The sequence below is a fragment of the Eumetopias jubatus genome, unplaced genomic scaffold (assembly GCF_037043125.1).
Source record: "Eumetopias jubatus isolate StellerSeaLion01/CBP00866 unplaced genomic scaffold, mEumJub1_p1.0 scaffold_1, whole genome shotgun sequence".
Taxonomy (NCBI): domain Eukaryota; kingdom Metazoa; phylum Chordata; class Mammalia; order Carnivora; family Otariidae; genus Eumetopias; species Eumetopias jubatus.
Genome location: NW_028274807.1, coordinates 72,574,451 through 72,600,198, shown reverse-complemented (window position 1 = coordinate 72,600,198; position 25,748 = coordinate 72,574,451). Strand labels below are relative to the sequence as shown.

The 25,748-nt window shown below is 35.5% G+C and overlaps 1 protein-coding gene across 2 annotated transcripts in view; it reads right to left on the bottom strand.

Annotated features, from left to right (window-relative positions):
- The window catches only part of ATP13A3 (ATPase 13A3), a 94,409-nt gene that overhangs the window by 49,060 nt on the left and 19,601 nt on the right, over positions 1-25,748 (bottom strand). For both annotated transcript variants that reach the window (XM_028100971.2, XM_028100974.2), the window contains exons 3-15: positions 17,161-17,259; positions 15,971-16,144; positions 13,488-13,670; positions 13,130-13,200; positions 11,388-11,468; positions 10,157-10,226; positions 8,701-8,835; positions 8,168-8,240; positions 5,433-5,564; positions 4,106-4,285; positions 3,829-3,986; positions 2,687-2,875; positions 908-969 (exon numbers count right to left, since the gene is read on the bottom strand). In XM_028100971.2, the coding sequence (XP_027956772.1) occupies positions 908-969; positions 2,687-2,875; positions 3,829-3,986; positions 4,106-4,285; positions 5,433-5,564; positions 8,168-8,240; positions 8,701-8,835; positions 10,157-10,226; positions 11,388-11,468; positions 13,130-13,200; positions 13,488-13,670; positions 15,971-16,144; positions 17,161-17,211 (1,559 nt within the window). In that variant the 5' untranslated portion in view covers positions 17,212-17,259. The remainder of the gene's footprint in view (positions 1-907; positions 970-2,686; positions 2,876-3,828; positions 3,987-4,105; positions 4,286-5,432; positions 5,565-8,167; positions 8,241-8,700; positions 8,836-10,156; positions 10,227-11,387; positions 11,469-13,129; positions 13,201-13,487; positions 13,671-15,970; positions 16,145-17,160; positions 17,260-25,748) is intronic.

Here is a 25,748-nt window from a genome sequence, read left to right as displayed (position 1 = left end):
GATAAAGACTAGGAACACAAAAGAAAAACCGTGTCAAGGTATAAACTGACAATACACAGAAGAATGCTAAATGACCATCCTTCCAAAAAGGTGAAAATAAGATCAGCTTATTAAGTACTGAGGAAACTGCAAAGAGCCACAATGAAAGACCATTTTGTATCTATCCACGTGGCAATAATGAGAACTCTGACAATACTAAGTTTGGCAAGCCTGGAGCAACAGGATCTCATTCGTACTGAAGGAGAAAGTATGAGCAGCAGCACTTAGAGAGTAACTAGGCAGTCCCTACTAAACCTGTAGCCATGCAGGTGCTATATAACCCAGCACTGACATCTTTAAGAAGCTAGTTTACTGAAACTCAACCACATGCTCACCAGGAGTTGTGTAGAAGAACTGCAACTGCAGCCCTAGTTGTGAAAGGGGAAAGGGAGAAAACAATGAAATTGCCCCTTCATAGAAGAGATACTATGGTTTAATCCTATCATGGAATATTAAACAATAGTTACGATTAATAAATTAGATCTATACATACCAACCTGGATAAATCTTGAAAACAATGTTAAAGAGGCAAAGAAAACAGCAAAAACATGTACGGTATATCAGTTACAAATGTTTATTTACAGATAGGTCTTGTTTAGAGACAGATGTATATGTAGAGAAAATATAAAAACATGCAAAGATAATAATAGAACACTTCAGAATGATCGTAGGGATACATTAAGACTTGAGCAGTATCTGCGATATTTTAAATCTTTTAAAAGAGATCTGAGCCAATATGCAAAATGTCAACTGTTTAATCTTGGTGTTGGGTACACAGCTGTCCTATTACTTTACGGTTGAATGTTTCATATATTAAGATACTTATTAAGTAATAACTAATAAATGATCAAATCTAGCTAATATTTACCGTGTATTTTCCACTCGTTGAATCCCCCAAAGATCTAAACCATCTTCAGTAAGAGTTCCAGTCTTTAAAAAAAAAAAGCACACATGTACAAAGTATGAATAATGCCTCCAAAAACAGAAATCACAAAAAGTTACGCTACATATACATAATAAAATAGAATACAGCTGTCAACAAAGGAAACTAGTAAGATCTCTGTATATTGATAAAGAAGAACTTCCAGGAAATAACTAAAGTTAGGGAAGGGTGCAGAACATTCCTTACAGTATGGTTCCTCTGGACGGGTAGAGGGAGCATATGTGTAGAATCATATGTTTATGTTCTTGTATTATGAAAAAAAGCAGAACAATGCACCAATCAATCTATCAATCAATAAAGGCCTACACAGGAAGGAAACATTAGAACAGAGGGAGCCAAAAAGGGAAGAGGAACAAGTTAAATGACACCAAGAGGAAGGAATCGGCTAAATCCAGGATGTAAATGACCTGGTTTCTTCAATAAGATAGTTCAGGACAAGGGGCAAGAAAAGCAATTGTATAAATTAATTATAACCAATGCAATCATTATTTGGATTCTGACAGAAAAAAAAAAATTGTAAAATTTGGGACTTTTTGTGAAAGACGAGGAAATCTGAATGAGAACTGGGTATTAGATAACACCAAGAATTATTAATTTTGTTAAGTGGGGTAAGATAATGGTACTGCAGTAATTTTTTTTTTTTTTTTGACATCTTCTAGAGATAAAACTGAGGTATACTGGGTGAAAGAATGTCTGATGCTGCCACCTTCAAAATGAGGGGACAGATGAAGTAAGACTGACAAAATGCTGATTAACTGTTAAAGCTGGGCAATGGGTAAATGAAGGCATTTTATACTTGTATCTTCTCCACTTTTTTGACTGTTTAAAATTTTTAACAGTAATGTTTCCCAAAAAGGCGTAAGTGAAATTTTCCAAACAAATAAATATGAAATGTAGTCATGGGATATGATTTTTTTTTTTAAGTAATCTGTATGCCCAACGTGGGGCTCGAACTCAAACCTGGAGGTCAAGAGTCGCATGCTCCACCGACTGAGCCAACCAGGTGCCCCAGAATATGACTTTTTAAAAAAACCAAATGTCTCACATTTTTTCCTTCAATAATGAACATGCACAAAAATCATATACCTATCATATCAGTTACCAAGAAGAGCCTGACGGGAGGTTTCTTGGTCAATGTTTAATTCTCAAAATAAAAGTTTTAAGAAAACTATTTTCAGCAGAGGAAAGGAAAGGAAAGGAAAACCCTCTCTGTAAGAGGCAAGTAATATTTCACACAGGTACATAATTTGTCACTTTCACATCAAACCGTAAAATCAGTGACCTTCATAATTTTGAAACATATTCAATAAAATCACAGAGCAAACTTTAAATATATATACATAATAGCAATACAATTCCAGTAAATGTATCTGTACGGAGCTTACTCTGTTAAAAACATAAAAAATCATATAGTTTTTAAGACTACTACAAGGCATAATTCTGGATATGAATGATTAGGCAATTGCAGATGTGGGCAAATAACCAATATCCGAAGTATTAAAAATTGAAAAAGAAAAAAAGAAAAAACAGTGAAAAAAAGATACAAAAATGATGCATGTGCCAAGAAAGCTGAAAAAGAGGAATATCAGAACCCTAAACAGTGAGTGTAAATTGGTTGATAGAGAATACATACGGAAAACCTTAATCTAAGTATTTAAAAGCTCTGACAGTAACTTCTGAGAATGATTACAAAACTGAACCAACCTTGTCAAAGCAAACGAGATTCAGCTGTCCACAGATATTTATCCTTTGGGGACTGATACAGAAAATCCCAACGTTTTTCAGTCTTCGTTGGGCATACACAATACCGGCTGTCATCGCAGCAGGCAGTGCAGGTGGCACCGTAATGGTAATGATATCCAGAGACTCAATGATTATTACCCCAATTTCTACCTACAATTAACACAAAATAAATGTCAGGACCACCCCCATATCAAATATTTACTCATCTAACGTGGGTATTTCTTTAGTGAAGAATCCATAAACCATTTTCAATTTTATATATCAAGGTGTATATAGTTATATTCATCAACCATTTACAATTCTTTTCCCTTTAGAGGCTGCAAAATAGGCGGCTCAGTGAATTGTCAATGCACTGTGGAATGAAAGCTATTTTTAAAGGAAATTTCCATTTTAAGAGCTCTACATGCATCACACGCTACACACTTCAAAGTTCAATACACATTTATCAGATACTGATTCTCACTATCAGCACCGTACTATGCCCATCTCTAAAGGGGATGGAAAAGAAAATTTGACGAGGTCTCTTAGAAGTACCTTCAATTAAGTAATCACAAATAACTTTAATGCTGTATATCCCAGAAGTTAAAAAAAAAAGAGAGAGAGAAAACAAAGCTTTTGGGGAGTATGGGGTCACCCCTCCCTTTTTTAAGTCGTAAGAGAACAAGAAAAAGACCACCTAAACCAGAGCTGTCCGAAGAACTTTCTGCTATGATGAAAATGTTCTATATCTGTACTTGATTCTAAAATAACATCTACTAGTTTCATATAGTTAATTAATTAATTTTTTTTTTTTAAAGATTTATTTGAGAGAGCGAGAATGAGAGAGACAGAGTACATGAGACGGGGGAGGGTCAGAGTCTGGAGAAGCAGGCTCCTCGCTGAGCAGGGAGCCCGATGCGGGACTCGATCCCAGGACTCTGGGATCATGACCTGAGCCAAAGGCAGTCGCTTAACCAACTGAGCCACCCAGGCACCCTCATATAGTTAATTTAAATTAAATCAAAAGTTTAGTTCTTCATTCTCATTAGCCACATTTCAAACCCTCAGCAGTCACATGCCATCATTAAGAATCAAACCCTGTTAAAAGTTTACCATTTACATACCTCATTTAAAATGCTATTGATAATAGTGTAGATAAACCCAATACCAGCCACTGCCACAAGACACAGTAGAAACAAGTAGGCATCTCTGTAGAGTTTAAAATCAGTTGGTTTGGGATATAATATAGAACGAACAAGCTGTCCTTTGGAAGTACTAAATCCTTAAAAAAAAGTTGAAAGAAGAAAATGAGAATTATCTCCCAAAACAGAATCTCTTTTTAAACATTCAGTAGGCATCAAATACGCTAACCCATGCAAGAAGAGATGAAATGTTTTCTACCTGTTCTAACTACTACAGCTTTGACAAGTTCTCCAGTGTAGAAACGAGTTTGAATTACAGTAGTCCCACAAAACAAAGTGTGTCGTTTATGTATTTCTGGACTATAGAATTCATCTCCCATTCCTTTTATGTCCACTGAAGGATTTGGCAAATTAGTCTTTGTCACTGGAACACTCTCTCCTTAAAAAAAAAAAAAAAAAAAACCTAAGTTAAAGCACAGAAATCAGTATCAAACACATAAACCTTGAATTGTTAAATAACCTAAATGTTATTATACTATTTTAATAGTTACTAAGAGTTCTCATATGTGGATAACAAAGCTTACTCAATTAGCTTTCTGTCTACCGATTTCCTTGCCCCAAAATATCAAGTCTTGTCTCTCACAATAAGTCCTGAAAGTGAGTTATGAGTCAAGGTAATAATCTGGAAATGATTTTGTCAAATTTCAGATAAAAAGACCAGGTAGCTGCCACAGCCCCAGCATCTGTTCACTTATCCCCAAAAACTGAACTGGAAAGTACTCTGCAACCTCAAGCACAGAGATGTGAAGAAATACTCCTAACCCCCACTATCCACACACACGCGCGCGCACACACACACACACACAGAAGAAAGACAAAAGGCATCTAGGAAAGGGAGTGGAGAAAATAAGTAGTATGATAGTTCTCTCAACAACAAACTGCCAAACTCTCTTCAACATTAAATTTTAATTCTCTGTAGCATTCACATTTCTTGTTTCAAAGGTGGCAAGTATGTGGGGATATTTGTGTGACTGTGTTTTAAGAGAAGACTCTTAACAGTTTAAAAACATAGCAATCACTTCTTTCCAGATTGACTCTGACAAAAAATAAAGAAAACGTGATAAAAAGGTATCAAACTCTACCTTCAGATTATGAATTTCCAAAGGGAAGTCATTTCAAAGTCTACTTCCCCCCAGTTTAAGGAAAATATAAAATCTTTATTCCCACTTTTTACACATCAAATAGGGAAGTAAATATGCTGCCATTCTCTGCAGGCAAAGGACTTATTTCCTCTTCTCTTACTATAAAATATTTCCTCATGTCAAAAGAAGTATGCCACAAAATGTAGTGAACACCAGCATAATGATTTAGTATCACAACTGGGTATAATGCAGAATTTGGTCCCCTCAAAATAAAAAAAAAAAAATCTTCATTATCCATCACATTCATGACATTCATGAGTAAATACAAGCAATACAGTTTTATAGTTATAGATACTAGATAGTTTTTAAATAGTTTAATCAGTAACTACTTAGATCTTAGTATCATTAAAAACAACTGATCTGATTTTTACTCATTTAGTTTACCTGTTAACATGCTTTCATTTACAATGCAAGTACCATTAATAAGAACGGCATCACAAGGCATGACTGTCCCATTCAATGGAATGACCATAACATCTCCTGGCACAAGGTCTGTAGAAAAGATCTCTTCTATTTCTGGATTTAAAGAAAGAAAAAGAGAAGTCTGAATATTCTTTAACTTGAAATAAAAAGAGTAAATAAAAGATTTGCCTGAAGGTCACCTGACCTCAATACTAAGTCAGAAATATAATGTAGTTAAATAGGACAATCTCAATACATGAAAATAAAACAAATAAGATTATTATGCCTTAGGGTAACAAAGCATGGTGTTTAAGTATGTCAGGCAGTTTGTCCCTGATAGGATGCCAACTGCACACACGTGATGCCAAGGCCCTTCTGACCAAACAGGTGGCTGGACTTCAATACTCAGTACAACAGCCCTCTTACAAAACAGTAAGTCCACACATGAGATCCCCTGCAATAGGTAAATAAGCTCAGATTTCTAGAACTCCTTGGAAACAGAGAAAGCATTGAAAATTTTAGTGTATTTTTTTTATTATTATTTTATTTACTTGAGAAAGAAAGCATGAATGGTGGGGGGAGGAACAGAGGGAAAGGGAGAAGCAGGCTCACACCGGGCTCGATCCCAGGATCCCGAGATCATGATCTGAGCTGAAGGCAGACACTTAACCAATGGAGCCACCCAGGCACCCCAGTGTATTTTCTTTTTTAACAGCAATTTTTTTACACCACCCTTTTTCTCCCTGGCACTATTTATAACTCGTAACATTTCAATCCTTCTCAGTATTCCTAAGACAGTCCTAATACTTTAGATCTATTTTAAATAAATTTACAAAATAAACATTGCAATATTTTACCTGGTTCATTATTTCCTTAGAAATTTGTACATTATATTCAATTTAGCTAAACACTTTTTAAAAAGGTTTTCCCAAAAGGAGGTTTTTCTTTAAGACTACCTTCCATTTAGACTCTCATTCTTTCCCTCCCTTAGGTTTAATACTATGCTCAGAAGAGAGTTCTGGTAGTTGGTAAGTAAAGAGAAAACTATTATTTGTGATGTTAGTCTGTAGGACAAAAACTCTTTCCCTTTCTTTTCCTTTAACCTATGAAGAAACAACTTCTAAAGAATTCTAATGATATTAAGCACAAACTAGGTATAATACTTTTCATTTTAAATAAACTTTGACTCTTTCAAAACTTTAATGCCACTTGAAAGTCTACTCCTCTCAGGTATACCAAGAAACAAAATACCAATGACTTGTTAGGACTTTACAAAGGGGTAAGGAAGACACGAATTGAATGCAATGTCCTGGCATCCCCAGTGCCTTCAGCAGCAGCAGACCAGTAAGAGGATGAGCACCAACAGAGAAGAGAGATACTCCCAACTAAAGCAGCAAGTGACCAGGAAGCACTGAGAAGGAAGCACCTGCCAGGCCAAACTGTGTTTATGCTTGGATGTAGTGTACTGAGCCAAGAGAATGGAGACCAATTTAGTATTCTCAATCAATCAAAATGGCTATTGCCTCCAAGGCCCATGCTGTTGTGTTGTCTCTCCTTTATGTCCTTTACCACCTCTTCAATACCACACCAGACTAACGTGTCCAAAACATTACCCTTTCCTACAATACTGCTTCTCCTCCAGTGTTCCTCATTTAATTAAATGGCACCGATGCCCATCCCTCAAGCCTGACACTGCTCTATCACCTCACATCCAATCAATTATTAAATCCTGTTCAATGCCCACATTTAAGTATCTTTCAGCCCCATCTCATTTCTCTCCATCTCCACAACCTTCACCTTGATCCATTTCATGCCTTCAACATTAATCTCCTCTAAACCCATCTGAACACAACAGCCAGAATGATTTTTGCAAAAAGGCAAACACCACCCTTCAATGGCTTTCCATTGCCTTTTGGAATGAGGTCAAATTCCTTAATATGCCTTAGATGGCTGTCCATCATCTAGCTGCTGCATCTGGCACACTGAATTCCTTTCAGTTATTACAATGACTGAGCTCCCTCTCATTTCCAGAAGACTGGGCAGTTAAAACTCTTTTCTCTCCCTCTCTCACTGCCCCCCCCCACCTACCTCTTATCTGACTAATTCAACCACTTAAAAATACTTTCTCCAAGAAGCCATCTCTGACACCTATAGTAAAGGAGCTCTAATATCTAAATTCTCTGACCTCTCCTAATCATAGCATTTGTCACACTTTGTTACTATGCCTTTCCACCTAGACTGAAGTCCAATGATGACAAGCACTGTGTCCATCTCGTAACCACTCCATCTCAAGAGCCAACCATAGTACCTGTCACATAGTAAGAAATAAAAATACCATTTTACAGGAATGAATCAGTTACAATCGCAGAAAGCAGTACAATCCAAACACCTATTTTTACTTCTTAAAAAATGAATGTATAGGGGTGCAAGGGGGCCTGGGTGACTCAAGTCAGTTAAGCGTCTGACTTTGGCTCAAGTCGTTATCTTGGGATCCTGGGATCCAGCCCCACATGGGGCTGCCCGCTCAGCGAGTCTCTTTCCCTCTTCCTCTGCCCCTCCCCCCACTCATGCACACACACACACACACGCTCTCTCTCAAATAAATAAAATCTTTAAAAAAAAATGAATGTATATGTATATTAGTCTTGCTTTAGTTATTAGTGCTTAATGGGTATCTTATTTGGTTTATTTTTCCAAGAGTTACCTTAAGTACTTACCTTCATTCACTCTGCAAACCGAAACTCTCACAGTACTGTGAGCTGCCACCATGTCATGCAACATAATATATTGCTGAAATAAAAAAAAAAAAATTTAAAAACTAGCTAATATAAACCCACTCTTCAAGACATTAAAAAGCAAGGGTGCCATAAAATAAGGTAAGTTAATATGGTAAATGCATATTACTCTGCCATTAAAAATGTCAAGACTAAAAGATTCAAAGATTATTCAATGATTAGCTCAAGACAATATAAGAAGCACTTTAATGACACAGTCCTGAAAACAATAAAATAAACCCTCCAGTATTCTAGTCTGTGGTAAGCACCCTATGGCCTCTAAGCAATCAAGTGGTAGTTTAACTCTAAAAAGCATCCACCTTCCCCCACCTTGAAAAGAGAGGGAAAGGAATACATATTCATATAACCCAAAAGAATAACTATATTGAGTATTACTTTGTACCAAGTACTATTCTACACACTTTACACTGTTACTACAAAATACAGTTGTGAAAGCCATAATAAATTGGACTTACCTTTCTAATGGAATACAGAGAGCTTACAATTGACACTATAGACATAATCACAATGGCTAGAGCATAATAATAGTATTCATCAGTGCTCCATAGTACAACACTGAACAGCTGGAAAATGTAAAATGGGTTGAGAACCTAAAAAACAAGATTTTTAAGTCAAATTTATAACCATACAGATGTTCCATCTTTTAAGAAATAAAACAAGATATTTAGAGGATAAGCTCTGTAAGTACCCTAGGGCAACATGTACTACCGAAAAAGTAGGGCAAGATGTTAGCATAGTACTTTTTTACCACTAACCTACCAGGATTTGGCTAAATAAGCTTAATTTAAATTATTTGCATCCATTTAGGTACATACTAAACCCAATATAGACTCAGCTAGAAATAGCTAAAATATGTGTATTTAGCTGTTCTTCACTCTGCTTTAGCAATAAAGTACATTTACTTCCAATAATTACTGGGCTACTAAAGGATATAAAACTCTTAATTAAATGGAACAAATGTTTACTTATTATGAACTCCAAATACCAATTATCCTATAAGTCAAAGGTTCACTGGAGTCTACAGGGAAGACAAATATGAGATAATAAGTTACACTGTTTTGCATTCTCTATGGAAATAATTAAGGATTAAAACCTAAACAAGAAAAAGAGATAAGGGAATCCTGGCAATGGACTTTGTTTAGCCAAATTTCATAATATTCTACCAATTTCAATAACTTCCCCCAAATGTCTTAAAATTGATGCTTGTATGCTTTTCAAAGCACTTTCACATATACAGTCCCATTTTACTTTAAAATTAAACAAGATAATTTGAAAGAACTTACTCCAATTTTAAAGATAAAAGAACAGCAGAAAGGTTTTCTAATGATCAAAGATAGTTACTGATGGAATTATATTACAAACTAGACTTTCTAAGAATAAATATGATAAATTGTTTAAAAAAATTGAAGAAAAGAGAAAAGACAGGTGTATACATCTGTAAGATAGGGCAAGATTTACATGTGCAACATACTGAGAGTAAAAAAAACTCTACAGACAAGAAAAGCAAAACAAATTAATAAGGTAATTAATAAAAAGGTAATTTAGGGGGCGCCTGGGTGGCTCAGTTATTAAGCGTCTGCCTTCGGCTCAGGTCATGATCCCAGGGTCCTGGGATCGAGCCCTCCATAGGGCTCCCTGCTCAGCGGAGGGTCTGCTTCTCCCTCTCCCTCTGCTACTTCCCCTGCTTGTGTTCCCTCTCTCGCTGTGTCTCTATCAAATAAATAAAATCTTAAAAAAAAAAAAGGTAATTTAGGCCCCCAAATTATTTCTCTACCAGAGTTACTACCTTTACATTTCAATTAAAAAAAAAAGAGTGAGGCAGAAACTAAGAAAAAGAAAACCAACAATATATTACTTAAATCATGGCTCTTTTCAAATTGACAACTCTATTGATCACAAATGTTGTCTTACCTCCTTAATTAGAAGCTTAAAAACAGAAGGCACTTTCACAGTAATTTCATTTACTCCATAAAGCAATTTTCTATAACAGGAAAACATAATAATGGTGTTACATTATATTATATAATAATAGTATAATTTAGGGATGGCATTTCATTAGATAAGGTTCAAACCACAGATTGCTCTTAAATCTGGAACTCAAACATTCATGTTTCTACATACTTGTCTTCTACAGTTCAATTCTCTACCTACAGTACTTAAATCAAAGTAGTCAATACTGGATAGCCTCATATCTTTTTGTGTGACAAGTATCTTTCCCACTAGTCTGTAATAACCATGTCTGCAAACGCCTTCTTTTTCATCCTTGAACACGGCAGGAATCAAAAATTTTGAACTGCAACTAATTTTTGCAAGAGACTAAAATATATTTGAGGGGTCCTGTACTATTTTTCTAATGAGAATACTACACTAAGAATATTTATTTCAAAAACAACTGTACATTTGACTTTTTAAAAAAAAATGCTTTCAAAAACTTGTTTAAATCCTTCCAACTTAAACTCCTGGTAGTACTTTCAATATGAAAGAGTAATGAGCAATTCTTGCCTTTTATGACATTTAAGTCTGAATGAATTAATTTTTTAAATATCCTAACCCGTTGAAAAAACATGCTACAGGAGTATAAAAAAACTGCCAATTTAATCTGAAAATGACATTTATTCTCAAAATATGTAATACACTGGTATATTTTTATACTGTAGCAAAGAATAACATGATAAAGATTATGCATTCCAATTTACAAATACTCATTGTGGTAAATTTTTAGCTCATGCTTACAATTCCCAATACATTTCAGAAAATCTAAGATGCTATCAATTGTAAGACATACTCATTATTTTATATGCCATCAAGATAAAAATGCTCTCAAGTAAAGGATAACACTCCACCCAATATGACACATCCCTCCTTTAAATATGTTAAAATGTGGGAAAATGTGCACCTCAGAATTGATAAAATATGGTATATTTTCAGGGATATCAACTTCAAAATTTCAGCTTTAACATTTTTGTAATTCTTAAACCAAGAGACAGTCTTACCCAAATAAAACATGAGTAAGTTGTCAACTACTATGTCTATAATAAATACCTGTTAATATGTACAACTATATGGTAAAAGGGTGGACTATATATACTACTTTATTTAGGAATTTTGATAACAGATCTAACTTTAGTTGGATAAAAATTACCTGTAGGCATGCATCCCTTTTGTCAGTCCTGCACTATGCTTTTCATAAATTGACGTACAAGAAACACCTTCATCCAGTCCCCTAAATAAATCCAAAGTTTTTACTTTAAACAAAGTTTAAAATATCCAAATGTCTTAATGCCTCATTTTTCTATATTCCTGATTTTAAAGCGTGACTTCCTTACAAATAGAAACCCTTAACAAAAACTGAGATAATGAATGAGAATTTTTAAATCTCAAATTCCTAAGATAAACAATAATGAAAGTTCTAAGTCTCAAATATGCAAAATTCTAAATTATCCAATGTATCTATCACATGATAAGATGGCTCTAAATACTCAAGTTTATATAATAATATTATTATCCTTTAAGTCTGTACCAAAGCTGTAAGAACTAATAATTAAACTAATAAAACTAAAGTATGACTAACTTGAGAATTCCAAACTAAAAATAATTTTTTATCTATATAGTTTTCCCTCTTCAATTTTTTAAGCTTCATGCTAAGAAATCCTATTCATTGATTTTTCTTTCTACAAAAGCATCTAAATCTGTCCCTGTTCTAATATAAACCTAGGAGAGAAGTACAGAATTTATGAGTCACGGGCATTGCCTAAAATCTGTAACAATTCTAACTGGATTCAACCAACAGATCTACTTTTCCCCCAAAATGTCTTAATTATGCTTATTTTAACTGAGATACTGGCCATAGAACTCTAAAGAGAGTCTTGTACATCACTGAACTCCAATCCTTTTCTACTTTTTTCAGTTAGAAAAACTAAGCTCCATAATTAACAGCTATCATTGGGATAAGTTTAAATTCTGTAAGTTTCTACAGTTGGCAAACACCACATGGCAAACAGGTTTGACATTTTTTCCCCACTTTAGTTGGTAACTTCTCCAAAAGCAGCAAGGATCAGCTCCAAGTCTTTTTTTAAAAAACAAAATGGCAGGTCACTGGCAGTGTTCTATAAGGCAACAGTTCTTAATTAGGAATGGTCTTCAGAACTAGGCATGTAGAAATGCCCAGGGCTATTCCAGAATATTCCAATTCTTTAGTGTCTGAGGAAAAAAATCCAGGCATGAATATTTTAAATGTTCATAAGGTGATTCTCTTTGTATTGCTAATATTAAGAATTCCTTCAGCATTCAAGTAATGATACTTAATGAGTGTTTATAATAATCACTTTAACAATAGCAATAAAAATAGAATCCTAATTAATCTATACTCACATAACTTGAAGCCTCCACAAAAAATAAAGCTTAAGGGATTCCTCCAATTTGTCATACTCAAGGCTTAACACATTTGACAATGTCTGAATCTTAATCCACACAGTAAAGTTAAATTTCTATTTGTCTATTACTCCATCCCTCAAGGACAAATAGACGGAACAGTCAGCAAGTTGGGAAATGAGAATTCAGATATTCTGACAGGCTATAAAGGGTACTCGAAATTCACTTTGAGATGAACCCACAAAAAGAAAAGAACTCAGACTCAGAGTGGATTTGGAGAATCATACTGTTTCAAACTTTAATGTAAATTTTGCCAAGGTACAAGTTACAAGTAGGATTTATCCTATAATGGTTAATAAGTATTCAAGTAACACTAGAGAGTTGTTAATAAGTGAATAAAAGTTATGCAATAAATACCTCTTTGATTTTATGTAACACTACAATTAATTCTTTTTTATCTAGAACATTTTCAAGACATTCATTATATAATCCAAACAAAAGAAAAATACTTACTTTAAAAAATCAAAATTGTGAAGGGTATCATTCCAGAAGTATTTTACACTGTGGTGGGTGAAAAAACGGACCTGTAGAACACACATAAACGTTACATCAAAAAGCATTATCATCACTTGTTTATGATTAAGTTTACTAACACAAATATATTATCTATTAAAATTAAAGTGATCACATACAAATTCAATCTGCTTCTTCTAGTGTACCTAAACTGTGTTATATATAATAATAGATATTTTATATATGTATGAATTTATCCCAAACAAAAATAACTGCATGCACAAAATTATAGGCTATGATGGCATAAAATGTAAGAATTCTGGTTTTCAAAGAAACTTTGACATTAAGATCACAATACCTGCTGTGGCTGAGTCTGTGAATATTTACTCATTTCATGCCTATTCTCTTCAGCCAAATTTTCAGCTGGATGAACAGCATGGCCATTTGAAACTTTATTAGTCACAGATTTGGGGCTCAAAAATGGGTGAGTTTCCAGAGAAAGAAAGCGAATTTTTGCACAAAACCACATTCTGAATTCATCCTTACAAGACAGAAAGGGATAAAAAGTCTATTATGTACATTGCATAACGGCCTATATACACTTTTAATTCCCATTCTTTACATATTATTGATTTGTCTCTGAGAAAGCATCACTTCCTACTCACTAAATGTTAAACCATTTCATGAAGATGTATAAATGCTTTCCATTGACCATTTTATGACATACTTCACTAATACAATATCCCATGCAAGATCATGAGTAATTTCTTAATTTAACCATCAACATACTGAGACTAGAAATTAAAGCCTCTGAGGAAACCATCAGCAAAATGAAAAGGCAACCTACTGAATGGGAGAAGATACATGTAAAAGATATATCTGATAAGGGGCTAATATCTAGAATATATAAAGAATTCATATAATTCAGTAACAACAACAAAAACACAATTAAAAAATGGGCAGAGGATGGAATAGACCTGTTTCCAAAGACATAAAGATGGCCAAGTAACAAAAGATGCTCAATACCATGAATCATCAGGCAAATGCAAATCAAAACCACTGTGAGATATCACCTTGCAGCAGTCAGAATGGCTAGTATCAAAAAAGAAAAGAAGTCACTCGTGCTGGTAAAGGTGTGGAGAAAAGAGAACCCTGCTGCACTGTTGGTAGGAATGCAAACTGGTGCAGCCACTAAGGAAAACAATATGGAGGTTCCTCAAAAAATTAAAAATAGAAATACTAAGAGACCCAGTAATCCACTTGCAGGTATTCACCCAAAGAAAGCAAAAACACAAATTCAGAAAGATATATGCACCCCTATGTTTACTGCAGCATTATTCACAAGAGCCAAGAAGATAGGGAAGCAAGCTAAGTGCCCACTGATCCACAGATAAAGATGTAGTATATATTTACAATGGAATACCACTCATTCATAAAAAAGAATAAAATCTTGGGGCACCTGGGTGGCTCAGTTGGTTAAGCGACTGCCTTTGGCTCGGGTCATGATCCTGGAGTCCCAGGATTGAGTCCCGCATCGGGCTCCCTGCTCAGCAGGGAGTCTGCTTCTCCCTCTGACCCTCCTCCCTCTCATGTGCTCTCTCTCTCCCCCATTCTCTCTCTAAATAAATAAAAACTCTTAAAAAAAAAAAAAAGAATAAAATCTTGCCATTTGCAACAACTGGATGGACCTAGATGGTATTATGCTAAGTGAAATAAGTCAAAAGGAAAAAGACAAATACTACAACAAAAACCAAAACAAATACCAAAAACAAAACAAACAAAAACAGAAATAGACTCATAAAGACAGAAAACAAACTGGTGGTTGTCAAAAGGGAGGGGGAAGGAGGAATGGGTGAAATAGGTGAAAGGGAAAAAAACGTACAAACTTCCGGCATAACAGAATTAGGTCATGGGGATGAAAAGTACAGCACAGGGAATATAGTAATATAATAACTTTGAATGGTGACAGATGGTCACTACACTCACTGTGGTGAGCATTTTATAATGTATATAAATGTCAAGTCATTATGTAGTCTACCTGAAACTAATATAATATTTTACGGCAACTCTACTTCAATTAAAATATATATGCAACAAAAAAACCCCAAAACGAACTCATAAAGACAACAGATTAAATGGTTGCCAGAGGTAAGGGTTGAGGGAGGGCGAGATGGGTAAAGGTCAAAAGGGGATCTAACGTACAGCACGGTGACTATAGTTAACAATACTGTAGAGTATATCTGAAGTTGCTAAGAGAATAGATCTTAGAAGTTCTCATCACATGAAAAAAAAATTTCTGTTAACTGTGTACGGTAACAGATGTTAACTGCAGTTATTGTGATTATTCTGCAATCTACACAAATATTGAATCATTATGTTGTATACCTGAAATTAATAAACGTCATATGTCAACCATACCTCAATAAAAACGATTTCTTTAACTAAAAAAAAAAGGAAAAAAATTTAAAGCCTCTGATAAAATGCTTCCAATTAAGATAAAAAAAAAAAACAGAGAAGCAGCAATATGACATAGTAGAAAGGCAGTTGGTCTAGTGAGTAACAGATCTGATACAGTCCTCAAACTGGCTTGGTGACCTTGAAAGACAAGCACCTAATCTCTCAGTGCATCAAGAATTATAAAAGGAAGGGGTTGATACAATCATCCTTACGATTCTTTTATATTCTAATCACTATCACTTAGAACACAAGTGCTTTTAGGATTAGTATTCCTGATTATATCCATCAGTGATATTCTCCTCATATATTATTTTGAACCAAGTACACACAAAAGCATTATATTACTTTTTGAATAATCAGCTCCCAGTAAATACAAGGACTTACAGTAGTCCTCAGCAGCACCACTTCACAGTCTCTAATTGCAGCTCTAATACAGGTCGCCTTCACCCGCCATTCGGGCATCCAGTAGAGGAGGAGGAGGAGAAAGCCACCAGTGCAAACCACTCCTAGAGAAACTATGGCAAGCTTCCAGCGACACAAATTATAGCCATAAATCTCCTGCATGGACACGGTGATCATACAATTGAATATCAAATGATAGAAGAGGTAACTGCCAAAATTTTTTGTTTTCCCGGTAAGTATTAACAGTCTTATCATATAAAAGGTAGGCTTTTTTTTTTAAATAAACTTTTAATTTTGGAATGATTTTAGATTTGCAGAAAGTTCCTGTATACCCTTCCTCTGGTTTGCCCTGTTAACTTGGTACATTTGTCAAAATCAAGAGATTGACACTGGTACATTACTATTAACTAAACCTAGTCTCTATTAGAATTTCACTAGTTTTTCCACTGTCTTATTTCTGTTCCAGGACATAAGCCATAATATCACACCGCATTTAGATGAAGTAAGTTTTAACTTTTTCTCCCAAATGATTAGCTAATTGTCTCAATACGACTGTGACTGATCAATTTGACTTCTTGAGGCCAATTATTTCAACTGTTTCAGTTACTGCCTCCCCCACCATAACACAAGGGTCACCAAATTTAGCAAATGAAAATGCAGAGGGCCTAGTTAAATTTAAATTTCCATAAAAAATTAATTCTGCTTGCCCTATGCTATATTTGGGGACATGCTTATATAAAAAAATTATTCCTTGATTATCTGAAATTCACATTTAATGGGGTATCTTATATTATACCTGACAACCTTATCTCCCCCCTTCTACACACAAAGAGCTGAAAAGTTGGGGGTTTTTTTACATTTTTTATAAATCAGAATTAGAAATCTTACATTTGGGATTATATTTAAAACATTAACTAACATAACTTCTTAAATTGTCAAATAAAAATGAAGCATACTACTCTCCTCTAAGTATTACAGTTCAAACAGGAATTATACTAAAACCAACAAATAGAGATGTTACATAATCCCAATTCAAAAATGCAGTTGGGATGAGGAAAGCACATTGATTTAGTGTTTTGTTGTTGTTTTGTGTACTTTTCTACTTCCCTGGAGTAACAAATTACAAAGATAAATTCTTCACACTTGACAAATAAGTTATAAAAACCGGTTACCATTTCATCTTCTTGACCCTGGTTGATAGTCTTCCTTTCTTCTTTGTCCATATCTACAGTGGTTTGATAGGTCTTGTGCTTCAGAACAGTTGAAGACAACTGACGGGAAAGAAGAACAAATATTAGGGAATTCTGTTGTATCTTAGTAGACTATATAACTTCATACTGTAAGACTTTGTTGTGATATATGTATCAAAGTTTAACTGATATTTAAGTACTCACTAAAGTGCTGACTGGTTTTAATTACATTTTCAATAGTGTGCTAGTTCTGATATATACCATCACAAAACCTGGCATACTTCATCAATTAACTTATACTAGCAATAGCCTTGGTACAAAACAATTTAAGTTCTGCGAGAAACTACTACATAATCTTCCCTTTTCATTCCCCAGACTCAGATAACAAATCTAGTTTAACCATCTTGAGGTAAAAGTTCTTCACACAACTCAATTTATTGCTTGAAGTATAGTGAAAAGGTAAAGCACCAGCAGTGAAACCAACCCCAAAACCTCTCCATGATTATTAAATTAATCATCCAACAAATATTTACTGAGCACCTTTTACATGAATGGTAATCCCTGGCCAAGAGTCAATTCCTAAAGCAGGTGTACCCTTATTAGAGATCACTCCCCCATTCTATTCCAAGTCCACTAAGCAATCTTCTAATTGTTTGACTACCCATGATGCTTGTCTAGGAGAAAATTCATTGAGCTCATTGACAAATTTTTTTCCTGTATTAAAAAAAAGGAGACGGGAGGGGCGCCTCGGTGGCTCAGTTCATTAAGCGTCTGCCTTCGGCTCAGGTCATGATCCTAGGGTCCTGGGATGGAGCCCCACATCAGGCTCCCTGAGTCTGTTTTTCCCTCTGCCTCTCCCCACCCTGGCTTGTGCGCTCTCTCACTCACACTTTCTCTCTCTCTCAAATAAATAAATAAAATCCTTTTAAAAAGATGCTAGCTTCAAATATTAGACATTCAGCCACACATTAAAGAGATTTGCAAAATGTAAAACAATGCCAGTTTCCTTGTGATCTTTGTTGTTTTTGGAAAATAGGTATTTTTCAGAAAAGTATTATTTAATCTGTAATAAGCTTATTACTGTTATGCTTTATTAATATTGAGTTAATATGCTTAAAGATATATCAGTTTTAATTAATATGGTATCAACAGATATAACTCACATAAACAAAAGCTCTTCAGAGGTCACAATAATTTTCAAGGTTATAAAAATGTCTGAGACCAGGGGCACCTGGGTGGCTCAGTTGGTTAAGCGACTGCCTTCGGCTCAGTCATGATCCTGGAGTCCCGGGATCGAGTCCCGCATCGGGCTCCCTGCTCGGCGGGGAGTCGGCTTCTCCCTCTGACCCTCTTCCCTCTCGTGCTCTCTATCTCTCATTCTCTCTCTCTCAAATAAATAAATAAAATCTTTAAAAAAAAAAAGGAACAAAGCTGAAATATAAAAAAAAAAAAAACCCACATTATCTGATTTAAAAAAAAATAAAAGTCTGAGACCAAATAGCCACTGCTGTAGGCTAGGCTGATCTCTGCAGAACACAGTGGGAATATTACACTGCTCTCATTCCAGATGCCATCTTTCTACTTGTCTATCCAGTATGTAGCACAGGTCTGACACATGACAGACACTCAGAAAGTAGTTGTTGAATAAATGAAGTAAGGAAGATTTTGTGCTAAGATAGCCATAGTTATTTAAGGTTTACATGAAATGAGTTAAATAGCCAAGTAAAACCAATTGCAGAATTTTAAACAAATCTAGGGACGCCTGGGTGGCTCAGTCGGTTAAGCGTCTGCCTTTGGCTCAGGTCGTGATCTTGGGGTCCTGGGATTGAGTCTCACATCGGGTTCCCTGCTCAGAGAGGAGCCTGCTTCTCCCTCTGCCTGCCGCTCCCCCTACTTGTGCTTTCTCTCTCTCACTAATAAATAAATAGAATCTTGGGCACCTGGGTGGCTCAGTTGGTTAAGCAACTGCCTTCGGCTCAGGTCATGATCCTGGAGTCCCGGGATCGAGTCCCACATTGGGCTCCCTGCTCGGCAGGGAGTCTGCTTCTCCCTCTGACCCTCTTCCCTCTTGTGCTCTCTCTCTCTCATTCTCTCTCTCTCTCAAATAAATAAATCTTTAAAAAAATAAATAGAATCTTTAATAAAAAGAATGTTTTTAAACAAATCCATATATAAGAGTACTGAAATCTCTTGATTTATATCATCAACAAAATGACCAGTAAAAAATACTGATGCTTCCTGCACAAGCACTCGAAGCTTCTGTACCTTCTGGTAGCCCTGGAGATAGGGGTTAGGGCTGAGTGGCATTTCTACAGAAATAAAACACAAAACTTTGATTACATATACGTGTGTGTGTGTGTAATATGTAAGTTATGTTACATATATTATGTATATTAATAATACATTATATGTAACATATCACACACACACACACACACACACACACACACACACACACACACACACACACGCCATCTTGGAAATGAAGTCTTAGAGGTATCTGGTCCAACATCCCCAAAATAAGCCACATCATCGTACAAAACCCTGTGAGGAATTTAGTAAAAATTGCTTCTCAGTCTAGGGGAGTATTACAGCTATGAAGCATATTACTGGAGTCAATCCACCATGGTAAGCCTGATTCATCAAATCAATATGACTTGAGGTGGCAGTTATTCTCAAGAGCCATTACCTACTGCTATAGACTACTGGGAGAATGAGCAAGCCCAACCTCTTTCCCTGCAGAAAAGATCAGCTATTGTTGACTGAGTCTGGGGAGACACCAAAGTAGACAGGTCTGCAAGGCAGATTATCAGTAAAGACATTGGTACAGAGAAAGAACACCGAAAATATCCAGATGGTCCCCCTCAAGTCTCCAGCTGAGTACCTCAGCGCACGTGTGTGAGGAAACTATTGAAGGCCAGAGAAAGCACCAACCAAAAGGATTAAGAGGAAAAACTCATCAGGGCTTACACAGAGCTGAGAAGAATGCCTGTTCCTTCCTACCAACCCACAGTGGAAAACCTCATTAATCACAAGGATTCAGGAAGAGCGCTCAGAGGGGTGTTGCTTCAGTAGTGGGATCAAATTAGCCCTAAGCTAAAAGCTACTCTGGTCCTACATAACAAAACTCTTAAGACATGAAATAATAGGGGTGGCCTGGGTGGCTCAGTCAGTTAAGCAGCTGCCTTTGGCTCAGGTCATGATCCCAGGGTTCTGGGATCCAGCCCTGTGTTGGGCTCCCTGCTCCATGGGGGATCTGCTTCTCGCTCTCCTTTTGCCTCTCCCCGAGAATGTGTGCTCTCTCTCTTTCTCTCAAATAAATAAAATCTTTTTTTTTTTAAGATTTTATTTATTGAGGCACCTGGGTGGCTCAGTTGGTTAAGCGACTGCCTTTAGCTCAGGTCATGATCCTGGAGTCCCAGGATCGAGTCCTGCATCGGGCTCCCTGCCCGGCAGGGAGTCTGCTTCTCCCTCTGACCTTCCCCCCTCTCATGTACTCTCTCTCTCAAATAAATAAATAAAATCTTAAAAAAAAAGATTTTATTTATTTGTCAGAGGGTGGGGAAGCACAACCAGGGGGAGTGGGAGGGCAGAGGGAGAAGCAGGCTCCCTGCTGAGCAAGGAGACCAATGCGGGACTCAAGCCTAGGACCCTGGGATCATGACCTGAGGCAAAGGCAGATGCTTAACCAACTGAGCCACCCAGCTGTGCCAATAAATAAAATCTTAAAAAAAAATTGAAATAATAAATTGTTCCCAAATAACAGCTTCACAAAATAAAGCTCAAGGAATTTATAAGAACACAAAATATCTAGTCCCAATTAAGTAACAATATCTGACATCCAATTAAAACTTAAAAGGTATGAAGAGAAAACCCATAATGAGAAAAATTAATCAGTAGGAAAAGACCAAAAACTGACACAAATAATAAAACTGGTCAACAAGGACATTAAAACAGCTGTTGTAACTGTAGTCCGTATGTTCAAAAAGCAAGAGGAGAGACTGAACACATTCAGTACAGACATGAAAGATATAAAAAAAACCAACTTGACTATAAAAGTACAGTATCTGAGACAAAAAATTTACTAGATGAGATTAACAGATTAAATATGGCAGAAGAAAAATTAATGAACCTGAAGACAAAATAACAGAAATATTCAAAATGAAAAATGAACAGAGGGCACCTGGGTGGCTCAGTTGGTTAAGCAACTGCCTTCGGCTCAGGTCATGATCCTGGAGTCCCGGGATCGAGTCCCGCGTCAGGCTCCCTGCTCAGCAGTGAGTCGGCTTCTCCCTCTGACCCTCCCCTCTCTCATGCTCTCTCTATCTCATTCTCTCTCTCAAATAAATAAATAAAATCTTTAAAAAAAAAAAAGAAAAATGAACAGAAAAAAAGACTAAAAGGGAGAAAAGCACATAACAACATCAGTACACCATGAGACAACTTCAAGTACCCTAATATACATGTAAGTTAGGAAGGACCAAAAATATGTGATGATATAATGGCCAAAATTTTTCCAAATAAGATGAAAAACCCTATAAGCCTACAGATCCAAAACGTCCAATACTAAGCAAATGAACAATGAAAAATTACACCAAGGCATGTCATTATCAAACAGCTCAAAAGCAGTGATGAAGGGCGCCTAGGTGGCTCAGTCGGTTAAGTGTCTGCCTTTGGCTCAGGTCATGATCCCAGGGTCCTGAGATGGAGTTCCACACTGGGCTCTCTGCTCAGCGGGGAGCCTGCTTCTCCCTCTCCCTTTGCCTGCAGCTCCCCGTTTGTGCTCTCTCTGTCAAGTAAATAAAATCTTTCAAAAACAAAAGGCAGTGATGAAAAATATCTTAAAAGGAGCCAGAGGAAATGATGTGTTACATATACAAAGGAAGATAGGTAAGAATGACATCAGATTTCTTGCTAAAAATAATGCAGGTGAGAACAGCTGAGCAACATCTTTGAAGCACTGAGAAAAAAATATTCAGAGAATTCTATACCCAGCAAAAATATCTTCCAAAATCAAAGGTGAAATAAAGACTTTTTTAGACACAAAACCTGAAAAAAAAAATCATCATGAGCAAACCTACACCATAAAAAGAAAATGTTAAAGGAAGTCCTCAGGTAGAAAAATGGAAATGGAAATATGGATCTCCACGAAGGAATGAAAGGCATCAGACATGGTATATATGTGGGTAAATATACATAACAGTAGTAAAAACAGCACGAAGAAATGGAAGTATACTCTTTTAAGGATCTTATACTATATGTGAATGAGTTTAGTATTACTTGCAGGTAAACTTTAGTAAGTTAGAAATGTACACTATTAACTCTAATGTAACCATTCAAATAAAACAGAGTCACAACTAAAAAAATCAACAAGGATGATTAAATGGAACCATAAAAAATACTAAACTGTTGTAACAGGCAAAAAAAAAAAGGAGGAAAATGGAAACTAGAGATGAGACAAAGAGAAAACAAATAGCAAGATGGCTGATTTAAACCAAACAATATCAATAATCACATTAAATATGAACGGTCTCAACAGTAATTAAAAGGCAGAGATTGTAGTTTTATTTTTCGAAAGCAAGGCTGCAGGGGCACCTGGGTGGCTCAGTTGGTTAAGTGTCTGACTCTTGATTTCAGCTCAGGTCATGATCTCAAGGTCGTAAGATTCAGCCCTGCCTTGGGCTCCATGCTCATTAGAGAATCTGCTTGAGAGTCTCTCCCTTTCCCTTTGCCCCTCCCTCTGCTCTCTCTCTCTCTCTCTCTAATAAATAAAATCTTAAAAAAAAAAGCAAGACTACAGACAATTATATGTTGCCTATAAGAAATGCAACTTAAAATAAAGGCACAGTAGGCTAAAAGTTAAAACAAAATATACCATGCAAGTACTATTCAAATTAAAGCTGGAATAACTGTACTAATATCAGGCAAAGTAGATTTCAAAGCAAAGAATATTACCAAGGATTTTAAAAAAAAAAAAGAATATTACCAGGGATAAAGTCATTTCATAAAGACAAAGGGGTCAACGTGATAGACATAAAACAATAATCCTATACATGTATATATTTAACAGATCTTCAAAATACACAAAGGACATAGAAGATCTGAACAACATTATCAATCAATTTGGTCCCAACTGATATTTACAGAACACTCTACTCATCTGCAGCAAAATATACATTCTTTCTTTTTTATTTTATTTATTTTTTGAGAGAAAGAGAATGAGAGGGGTGAGGGTCAGAGGGAGAAGCAGACTCCCCGCTAAGCAGGGAGCCCAATGCGGGACTCGATCCCGGGACTCCAGGATCATGACCTGAGCCAAAAGCAGTTGCCTAACCAACTGAGCTACCCAGGCGCCCAAAATATACATTCTTTTAACATGTGCACAGAACATTTACCAAGAAAGATGACATTCCAGGACATAAAACAGATTCAAGTCATACTAAGTTAAGTTCTAAAAACAATGGAATTAAATCAGAAACCAATAACAAAAAGGTAAGTAGAAAAGCCTTAATATCTGGAAACAAAATACACTTCTAAAAAAAATCCATGAGTCAGAAATCAACAGGGAAATTATGAAATATTCTGAACTGAATAAAAAATGAAGATATATCAAAATTTGTGGGATGCAGCTAAAACAGTATTTAGAAATTATTTATAGCACTAAATTCCAAAATCTGAAGAGAAGAAATGCCTAAAATCATGACTTCAGCATCAACCTTAAAAAAGTGGAAAAAGAACAGCAAATTACACCCATAGTAAGCCCTGAAGAGAAATTCACAGTAGAAATCAATGAAATAAAAAACAGTAAAATGTAGTAAAAATCAATGAAACCAAAGGCTTTTTTTTTTTTTGAGATCAACAAAAGTGATTATTTCTAGTCAGACTCAAAAGTCGGGGGCGGGGGGAGAAGGCACAGATTACCAATATCAGAAATAAAAGAGGTGACATTACTACAGATTCTGCAGACATCAGAAATATCATCAAGGAACTTAATGAACACTTTACACCAATACATCAACTTTTCTACAGGTTTGAACTTACTTCCAAATAAAAAAATTTAAAAATTAAAAAACCTCCATTTTTATCAGTCATGGGATGGCCACAAGTTAGTAACTGCCACACCTGAGTTAAAAGCTGAGTGTAGTAGGTACATGAGAGTTCATTATTATACTAATCGTCCTACTGTTTTTTAACATGTAAAAATTGTAATAGAAAATGTTATTTTTTTTAAAGATTTTATTTATTTATTTGAGAGAGCGAGAATGAGAGAGAGAGAGAGCACAAGAGGGGCAAGGGTCAGAGGGAGAAGCAGACTCTCCACTGAGCAGGGAGCCCGATGCGGGACTCGATCCCGGGACTCCAGGATCATGACGTGAGCCAAAGGCAGTCGCTTAACCAACTGAGCCACCCAGGCGCCCGAAAATGTTCTGAAATAAATAAAAGTCACCCATCTGAAGATTTTAGATAGAAAAACATTTTCAGAAGATACTCATTACTGGCACCAAAGACCATAAATCTGCCTCTATAAATCCCAAATCCACTGACCCAACATCATATACCAGGCATTATCCATAGTCTCTTACTGCTGAGTTTTGACTCTCATTCTTCTTCACTTTTGTCTTTTATCCATTGCCTAGAAATAGAGATGTACTTCCCCACTTTTGTAAATCCTAATTTTTCAATGAAGAATGTATTAGATGAATAAGCATGTTTTTATAATTTTAGAAAAATTATCGTTAATATTCAATGTGTTCATTAACTTCATGTACTTACAATTATTTAAAACCTTTTCCCCAAAGAGATCTTGACAGAGCTCACCTCAGTCTAACACAGCTACATTATCAACTCATCTTCTAGAGTTAAAAAGTGACCACAGCAAAAAAATACTGCAGTAATTTTTAAAGGAGCTATTATACATCGCCTATAACAATCTATTTTTCATACTTATAAATTCAATTCTTGACCATTTTATCTCATTACTCTTTTTGTAAGTGTTATTGCTCTAAAATTTAGCTTACTTTTTAAGGCAAATTATTGTCTTACCAAATTTTACCAAAGTTGAGGCATTAAAAATAATTTAAATAATTTAAATAAAAAGTTGTTCTAAAAACCATCAGTTATTATTCTCTTTAAGCATACTATACCACAGAGGAAATTATCAAGACTTCACCAAGACTTTCACATAAACTTTTAATAAAATCCAATGAGACAATAATTCCAACAGCTTACATTTAAAATATATATTATAAATGTATAAATTTTAAAAACTTGTACATAATAGAAAGCCTCTAATATTTCTATGACTCTATAAGGATAAAAATCTATAAATATATTTTAAATTATATTGCCTATTAAAGATAAAAACACATATTAAGCTATTCTACCATATATCTAATTAGAACATTTGAAGCATTAATATCAAACTTCTAAAATCCATTTAACTTTCATAATATAACTATCATAGCTTGCAGCAGTGTATGTTTTTTAATGAAATCAATTTCTAGATCACAGGAAACAAATTAAAGAAATTTTTCTTACCAAAAGCACTATATCATCATTCTTCCCAACTG